Below are 9855 nucleotides of genomic sequence, written 5' to 3'. Positions count from 1 at the left end.
CGCGGAGCGGCTGGGCCCGTGAGCCATGGCCGCTGAGCCTGCGCGTCCGGAGCCTGTGCTCCGCAACGGGAGAGGCCGCAACAGAGGGAGGCCCGCATACCACAAAAAAAAAAAAAAAAAAAAAAAAAAAAAATCTTTTGTAAAACAAATGCCTTCAGGATAGTCCATCTTCATATAATAGGAATTCCTCAAAAATAAAACCAGTAGCTAGAACAAAAAGATTACTGAAATTTTAGAATAAAGCTTTTCTGAACTTAAAGAAAAAACTCAGTGTGACAACTGTGTTATTATGTATCAATTTTTTATAGACAGGGAACCCAAAGAATAAAATGAATAGCCATAAGTCCATATAGATATAAATGACCCAATAAATGGATTAGAAGGAACAACTCTTTCTTACAAAGTTCTAACAATTAAACATAGAATGAGGGAAATAAATCACCATTAGGCAATGGCACCATAGGAATAATTACTGCAGGAAGGATCCACCAATGAATACTAAAAATGGGCAAAAGCTTAAGAAGTAGGATATTTGCACAGTCTCAAAGCAGCTTCCCCAAAATATTTATTAATTACTGTGGTAGTTTTAATGTGTGTCCTCAAATTCTTTAATATCCCTCCCTTAAGAGATGAAGCCTATTCCCCTTCCCCTTGTATGTGGGCTGGACTAGGTGACTCTGCTAATTAACAGAATATGGAAATGGAAAAACAGTAACTTTACAGTGGAGAAACCAGGCAGACACCACCTTAACCAAGTGATCAAAGTTAACAGCATCAGTAACAAGACACTGATACCATGTACTCTGTATCACGCAATGAGAAGGGCACATTTATTACCAAAGTAACTTTCCTTAAGGCACCAAAAATTAAAAGCAAGAACTTAAGAATTAATAGAGTGGGGACTTCCCTGGTGGCACAGTAGTTAAGAATGTGCCTGCCAGTGCAGGGGACATGGGTTCCATCCCTCGTCAGGGAAGATCCCAGGTGCCACAGAGCAACTAAGCCCGTGGGCCACAACTACTGAGCCTGTGCTCTAGAGCCTGTGCTCTACAACTACTGAAGCTCGTGTGCCTAGAGCCCATGCTCCACAACAAGAGAAGCCACCGCAATGAGAGGCCCGTGCACCACAACGAAGAGTAGCCCCTGCTCGCTGCAACTAGAGAAAGCCCACGTGCAGCAACAAAGACCCGATGCAGGCAAAAATAAATAAATTAATTAAATTTTAAAAAAATTAAGAGTGATAGTGAGCATAAACTAACTGTGTAGTTAAAGGTGCTTGATAGTTTGAAATGTGTATAAAACTAATTACCGGGCTTCCCTGGTGGCGCAGTGGTTGCGTGTCCGCCTGCCGATGCAGGGGAACCGGGTTCACGCCCCGGTCTGGGAGGATCCCACATGCCGCGGAGCGGCTGGGCCTGTGAGCCATGGCCGCTGAGCCTGCGCGTCCGGAGCCTGAGCTCCGCAACGGGAGAGGCCGCAGCAGAGGAAGGCCCGCATACCCCAAAAAAAAAAAAAAAAAAAACTAATTACCAACAATCTTTTCTTTTCTTCTTTGAAAGAGATGAACTATATAATGTGAAAGAACACGAATGAATAAATGAACTGTAGGGTTCTAAACACACAATTAAATGAAAAAAATCAGATGGGAAGAAATGGTGACGAAAGTGTTAAATTCCTTATTTTCCTTAAAAGAGATTATGATACCTTAATGCAAGTTTTAAAATATCTTTGAAAAGGTAAATTAAAGAAGAGTTAAATCCAAATCTCTTTAAAGACAAAATCAAAATTGAAAGCAAATAACAAGAAAAAAACAAAATGACAGATACAAAAATCAAACATCATGTAACAAATACAACAGCTTAAGCATAAGATTGGGAGAGAATGCAACAAACTATCAACTAGATATTAAGATTATGAATTACTTTTGATTTCTTCTTTATGCTTTTTTGTGCTTTCTCAATTTTCTACCATAAAAAGTATCACTTTCTCTGTAATAAAGAATTTGGCTTTGCTAAAACAGAGAGTCTGGACTTTGCCCTCAGCTTCTGGGAGGTAATCTCCATACTCCTGGAACATTATATCTAATAGGAGTATCTTTGTCTGGGGGCCTTATGTCCTACTGGATGGTCTTAACAATGTAACTTAGAGTAGGGGCTTTGGGTCATGCAGTATCAGTAGACCTGGAGGCTAACATGAACTACACAGGCAATCAATCATTCAATCATGCCTAGGTAATGGAGCCCCAGTAAAAACTCTGGACACCAAAGCTTGGCCAAGCTTCCTTGGTTGGCAATATTCTGTGTGTATTAACACACACTGATTTCAAGAGAAATGTGCTCTGACTCCACATTAGAGAACAATGGAAGCTCTGCATTTGGTATTTCTCCTGGCACCTGCCCCATTTGCCTCTTCCCTTGGCCAAATTTAATCTGTATCTTTTCCTTGTAATAACCTGTACCAGTGAATATAATAGCTTTTAGCAAGTTCCGTGAGTACTTCCAGTGAATTACTGAATCTGAGGGTGGTCGTGGGGCTCCCCGACTTGCAATTGGCATTAGAAGTGATGGCAGACTTTTAATTATTCCCTCCTCTGACTTTGCAATTGGTTAACACTCGCAATTGGCCAAAGTCTTTCCACTTCTATAAACAGGATAAAAACTGGGTTACAGTAAACCTACTCAAATCAGATAATAGGTAGTCATGATTTGGTGGCCAGTCATCAGCAAGATAAACCAACCCCCTTCAATGGTAGTTTGGATAGACCTTCCAAAAACCTAGGCTTACTTCATATGTGATAGTATTCAAGTTCTGTTGCCCAGAACTGTGTTTATTCTTTCCACTTTCTTTACGCTGCTCTTTCATATCAGTTAGTAACTGGAACACCTAGGAAGAGATATACAAAAGATTTCCATAAATAAATTTGAGAAATGTACCTATTCCAAGGTCAATGATTTTAAAGGATAAAGAGAATAATATCTCTTTTCTTCTTATAAACCCTCCCCCAAACTCTTTCATTAGAGCAAATAAGTCCGAGAAGCATATGACTTTTAAAAAATGCTCCTGGGCTTCCCGGGTGGCACAGTGGTTAAGAATCTGCCTGCCAATTCAAAGGACACAGGTTCGAGCCCTGGTCCAGGAAGATCCCACATGCCACGGAGCAACTAAGCCTGTGTGCCACAACTACTGAGCCTGTGCTCTAGAGCCCACGAGCCACAACTACTGAGCCCACATGCCACAGCTACTGAAGCCCGTGTGCCTAGAGTCCGTGCTCCGCAACAAGAAAAGCCACCACAATGAGAAGCCGGTGCACTGCAATGAAGAGTAGCTCCCACTTGCCACAACTAGAGAAAGCCTGCGCACAGCAACAAAGACCCAACGCAGCCTTAATTAATTAATTAATTAAAATAAATTTAAAAAAAATAAAAATGCTCTTTTATCTAAGTCAAACAGTGCAAATTCAATTGTTTACATAACCTATTTCAAGTGTTTCCTACCAACACACACCATATAACTGATCTCCTCGACTCTCAAAAATAATATTCTGAGTATCTGAAAGTAAATTTTCCTATAATATGATCATCTCAATAGATGCAGAAAAAGCATTTGACAAAATTCAACATCTATAATCAAAACTCTAAACAAAGTGGGTATAGAGGAAACATACCTCAACATAATAAAGGCCATACATGATAAGCCCAGAGCTAACATCATACTCCACAGTGAAAAGCTAAAAGCTTCTCTAAGATCAGGAATAAGACAACGGTGCCCACTCTTGCCTCTTTTATTCAACATAGTATTGGAAGTCCTAGCCAAGGCAATTAGGCAAGAAAAGGAATAAAATTTAGCCATCCAAATGGGAAAGGATAAAGTAAAACTGTCACTATTTGCAGATGACATGGTATTACTTATAGAAACTCCTGAAGACTCCACCAAAAAACTGTTAGAATAAATGAACTCAGGAAAGTTGCAGGATACAAAATCAACATACAGGAATCTGTTATGTTTCTATATACTAATAACAAACTATTAAAAGAGAAATTAAGAAAACAATACTATTTATTATAATTGCAACAAAAAAGATAAAATTAGGAATAAATTTAACCAAGGAGGCAAAAGACCTGTACAGTGGAAACTATAAGACACTGATGAAAGAAACTGAAGACACACATAAATGTTCACGCATTGGAAGAATTAATATTGCTAAAATGTTCATACTACCCAAAGCAAACTACAGGTTCAATGCAATTCTCATCAAAATTCCAACTGCATATTTCACAGAAATAGAACAATCCCAAAATTTGTATGGAATCACAAAAGATCCAAAATAGTCAAAGTAATCTTGAGAAAGAAGAACAAAGTTGGAGGCATCACACTCCCTGGTTTCAAACTACATTACAAAGCTATAGTAATCGAAACAGTATGGTATTGGCCTAAAACAGATGCACAGATCAACGGAACAGAATAGAGAGCCCAGATATAAATCCACACATATATGGTCAATTAATTTATAATAAAGGAGCCAAGAATACACAATGGGAAAGGACAGTCTCCTCAATAAATGGTGTTGGGAAAACTGGACAGCCACATGCAAAAGAATGAAACTAGACCACTATATACACCATATACAAAAATTAACTCAAAATGGATTAAAGACTTGATGATGTAAGACCTGAAACCATAAAACTCCTAGAAGAAAACATAGGCAGTAAGCTCCTTGACACTGGTCTTAGCAATGACTTTCTGGATTTAACACCAAAAGCTAAGACAACAAAGGCAAAAAAAACAAGTGGGACCACATCAAACTAAAAAGCTGCTGTGCCGCAAAGAAAATCATCAACAAAATGCAACCTACTGAATGGGAGAAAATATCTGCAAATCATGTAGCTGATAAGGGGTTAATATCCAAAATATATAAATTCATACAACTCCAGAGCAAAACAAACAATCTAATTTAAAAATGGGCATTTTTCCAAATCTAATTTAAAAATGGGCATATTCTGGGCTTTCCTGGTGGTGCAGTGGTTGAGAATCTGCCTGCCTATGCAGGGTACACGGATTTGTGCCCCGGTCCGGTAGGATCCCACATGCCGTGGAGCGGCTGGGCCCGTGAGCCATGGCAGCTGAGCCTGAGCGTCCGGAGCCTGTGCTCCGCAATGGGAGAAGCCACAACAGAGAGGGGCCCGCATACTGCAAAAAAAAAAAAAAAAAAAAAAAAAAAAGGGCATATTCCAAAGAATACATACAGATGGCCAACAGGTACGTGAAAAGATGCTCAACATCACTAATCATCAGGGAAATGCAAATCAAAACCACAATGAGATTACCACCTCACACCTGTTAGAATGGCTACTATTAAAAAGTCAAGAAATAAATATTGAGGAGGATGTGGAGAAAAGGAAACTATTGTGTACTATAGGTGGGAATGTTAATTGGTGCAGCCACTATGGAAAACAGTATGAAGGATCATCAAAAAATTAAAACTAGAACTACAATATGATTCAGCCATTCCACTTCTGTGTAACTATCCAAAGAATACAAAAACAGTAATTTGAAAGGATATATGCACCCCCATGTTCACTGCAGCATTATTTACAATAGCCAAGGTAAGGAAATAAACTAAAGTGTCCATTTACAGATGAATGGATAAAGAAAATGTGGCATATATATACAAAGGAATATTATTCAGCCATAAAAAAGAATGAAATCTTGCCATTTGTGACAACATGAATGGAACTTCAGGGCATTATGCTAAGTGAAAGAAGTCAGAGAAAGACAAATACTGTATGGTATCACTTATACGTGGAATCTAAAAAAGAAAAGGAAAAAAAAAAAAAGGGACTTCCCTGGCAGTCCAGTGGTTAAGACTACATGCTTCCACTGTAGGGGCCGTGGGTTCGATCCCTGCTCAGGGAACTAAGATCCCACATGGCACGCAGCATGGCCAAAAATCAAAACAAAAACAAAACCAAAGCCGAAACCAGAAACCAAGCTCATAGATACAGAGTGTTAACAGATGGTTGCCAGAGACAGCAGGGGAAGTAAGCAAACTGGATGAAGGTGGTCAGAAGTTACAAATTTCCAGTTATAAACTAAGTAAGTCATGGGGATATAATGTACAGCATGGCAACGCCAGTTAATAATACTGTATTGCATATTTGAAAGTTGCTAAAATAGTAAATCTTAAAAAGTTCTCAACACAAGAAAAAAAGAATTATGTAACTATGTATGGTGAGTGATGTTAAGTAGACTTATTGAGGTAATCATTTTGCAATATATACAAATATCAAAACATTATGTTGTATGCTTGAAACTAATATAATGTTGTATGCTGACTGTACCTGAATTTTAAAAAATTTTCCTAAAATAAATAAATAAATATATATATATATATTTTTTAAAAGATCTTGCTTCTCGGGCTTCCCTGGTGGAGCAGTGGTTAAGAATCCACCCGCTAATGCAGGGACACGGGTTCGAGCCCTGGTCTGTGAAGATCCCACATGTCGCGGAGCAACTAAGCCCATGCGTCACAACTACTGAGCCTGCGCTCTAGAGCCCGCGAGCCAGTACTACTGAGCCCGTGTGCCACATCTACTGAAACCCAAGTGCCTAGAGCCTGTGCTCCACAACAAGAGAAGCCACTGCAGTAAGAAGCCCACGCACTGCAACAAAGAGTAGCCCCCGCTTACCGCAACCAGAGAAAGCCCGTGTGCAGCAATGAAGACCCAACGCAGCCAAAAATAAATAAATTAATAAATTAATTAAAAAAAAAAAAGATCTTGCTTCTCTAACATGAAAATCTATTTTATTTCTGGAAAAGAAAAATTATGAAGCAAGCGATAAAAGTAGTTTACAAGGGCTTCCCTGGTGGCGCAGTGGTTGAGAATCTGCCTGCCAATGCAGGGGACACGGGTTCGAGCCCTGGTCTGGGAAGATCCCACATGCCGCGGAGCAACTAGGCCCGTGAGCCACAACTACTGAGCCTGCGCATCTGGTGCCTGTGGTCCGCAACAAGACACACCACAACAGTGAGAGGCCCGCGCAACGCGATGAAGGGTAGCCCCCGCTCGCCGCAACTAGAAAGCCCTCGCACAGAAACGAAGACCCAACACACCCAAAAATAAATAAATAAAATTTTTTTAAAAAGTAGTTTACAAACAAAAAAAGAAAGAAAGAAAGAAAAAATGCTATATAACTTTAGAAGTAAATTTTCCCCACAAGGTAGAAACACATGTGTATTAGTGCTAAGAAGGGTCAGGGGAGGAAATCTCTCTCCTGTTTTAGAGATTATACCAGAGAATTGAGAGAAGCATAGGATCATAAAAACAGTAATGACTAGATAAAATGCAACCCCTCCCCTGCCTGTCATTCCTTTCAGAAATAGGGGCATGAGACCCAATTAATGCAATGTTTCCCCAATGGATAAAACACTACACACCTTGTCCAGAGTCTAAACTGGAGAAGGAGGTTCCTAAAAGCCAACGGCTTGACCAACAACCATTTCCTTCCTATTATGAGCAGCAACCATTTAAGATGAAACTTTAGGAAGAAAAGAATATGGCCCACTGTGTTAAATCTACTACCTCCTACATATATCACAAAATGGAGACTCAAATCTCCTATAAGTCTTCCTGAGTTTAGACTCTGGCATAAGAAAAATGGACAGTGAATATATGAATGGTTTTTTCTATACCTGGAGTTAACCTATCAGATAGTTTTGCTAGTACCAAACAACACCCAGGCAAAAGAGATGGTAGGCAAAAATAATGTTCTCTCCTCCCTCTCACCAACTTCTTTCCTTTCCTTCCCCAGCAACCCAATCCTCAAGCCCCGAAATTCCAAATCTGTTACTTGCTAAATTATTCGTAATGGTGAGTCACTAAACTCTCACTTCCAAAATGAAGGTGTTAATACTTATGAGGCTATTATGGGGATCAAAATAATAACTTATAAAAGCATTTTACAGCGAAAGAGTGGTAATTAGGAAAAGGTGTTAAGTATTTTAATGGAAAACTTCTGCAAACAAAAACAGTTCCAAAACTGATGCTTCCATCACAGGAAGGCATCCCAAATGAAGATCTAAAATCTTTGGGATTTGGAGAAGGTTCCCTACAGTAAACTAAAGGCTTCCCAGCTTCCCTGAATTACTGTATATAATTTACCAAGCTAAGACTATTCCAAGGTCCACTAGATGGTGCCATCTCTCCTATTTTAAAGTGGCAAATCTAAATGAACTCAGTCATTTCTAACCAAAACTAACTGAATAATCTTCAGAAGCAAAGGGCAAACGATCAGAGAGGAAAACACAATAGTCCAAAGCTATTTACCTCATAGTTACTGAGCAGCGCAGCGCTGGCATCCTTCCTGCAAAATAAAGTAAATTATCATCAGTCTGGGCTCACATCCCTTTGTGGGAATTAAATATCTACAAAATAATCCCTCTGTCAAGATTCAGTAGCACAGTTCAGAAATTTAGGGACTACAACCTAAAACTGAGAAACGTCCTAAGTCTTACTGGTTTAGCTGGCGATGGACAAATTCAGAGCAAATTCTCCTTTTAATAGCCACAGTATATCACACATTCCTCACCAAGTAGGTGATTAAAATACTATACTTATCCCTGGTCCAAGTAGGCAGAAGTTGAGAAGTCAGATATCTAGGGGAAGTTAGTTACAGGAAGAACACGGGGGCAAAACCACAGGAGTAGGGGGATGTCAATAAACAGGGGGTGCTAGAATTAACTGGAGAAAGAGAGTGCCGCCTCATCCCACAGCCATGTCCTCTCTACAGTACCATCTGCCTTCCATCAGCTACTGACATTCTGGGCAGCCAAGTCCTCCTGTTAAATCACCAGAAATGGGATCCTTAACACTAACATCACTCCTGGAAATTCCAGCAACATCTGGAATCCTGCCAGATACCCACAAAACTCCCAAGGTCTTCACCTTTTCTATCAACTCAACAAGTAGAGTTCAGGTGTTGTGCAGTGGCAATGGTCAATCAAGGCAAAACGTCACCTTTCATGTATGAATGAGCACACCAATGTGACGTGTATTAAATTACAACTGATCCATTCTACAATATCACATCAGAAAGCACTTATTGTTTTTAACAGTCTGGAGGCAGTACAGTATAATAATTAAGAATACAGTTTTGACCTACTATATAGTGCACAGCACAGGGAACTACAGTCAATATCTTGTAATCATCTATAATGGAAAAGAACCTGAAAAAGAATACATATATACATAATATATGTATGTATAGCTGAATCACTTTGCTGTATACCTGAAACACTGTAAATCCACTATACTTCAATTTTAAAACAATACAGTTTTGAAATCAGACAAATCTGGGTTCATATTCCAGCTCTGCCACTTATAAGGTATGTGAGTTTCAGTGAGTTAATTAACCCCCGCTAAGCATCCCCATATAAAACAAAAAATGCAGATAACTAGAGTACCTAGAAATGTAGCCTGGATTCTAAACCCAGCTCCACCATCCATTAGCTATGTGAATTTGGGCAAGTTATTTAACCTCTCTAGGCTTAAATTTGTTCATCTATAAAAGGGCAACTGTAGTACCAACCTTGTAACATTATTACAGGATTGAGTTGAAACATGTAAAGTACCTGGAACACAGTATGTGCTCAATAAATACCATCTATTATCACTACTGCCTGGGCTACCACCACCACAACCACCACTTCTTCCTACTTCATAAAGCCATTCTGAGGATGAACGGAAAACAAATTTTAAAAGTGTAACACAGTTCTTGGTACTTATTAGGTTCTCCTAAACGAAGGGTATTACTTTTAAAAGATATCACCTCATTTAAATTCTCATTAAAAACCCTGTG

General features: G+C 39.3%; 1 protein-coding gene across 2 annotated transcripts in view; it reads right to left on the bottom strand.

Moving 5' to 3' along the window:
* Window positions 1–8355, bottom strand: part of CRCP (CGRP receptor component) — a 31908-nt gene extending 23553 nt beyond the window's left edge. Inside the window, exon 1 of one of the 2 annotated variants that reach the window (XM_028500105.2) lies at window positions 8325–8355. In XM_028500105.2, the coding sequence (XP_028355906.1) occupies window positions 8325–8329 (5 nt within the window). In that variant the 5' untranslated portion in view covers window positions 8330–8355. Of the gene's footprint in view, window positions 1–1309; window positions 1452–8324 lie in introns of those variants that run through there. The other variant, XM_055089724.1, reaches the window with a different exon arrangement.
* Window positions 8356–9855: the final 1500 nt, after the last annotated feature.

This window comes from Physeter macrocephalus, chromosome 14 (genome assembly GCF_002837175.3).
Source record: "Physeter macrocephalus isolate SW-GA chromosome 14, ASM283717v5, whole genome shotgun sequence".
Classification (NCBI taxonomy): Eukaryota; Metazoa; Chordata; class Mammalia; order Artiodactyla; family Physeteridae; genus Physeter; species Physeter macrocephalus.
Note: the sequence above shows the minus strand (reverse complement) of the source record. Positions and strands in the feature narration are given on the sequence as shown.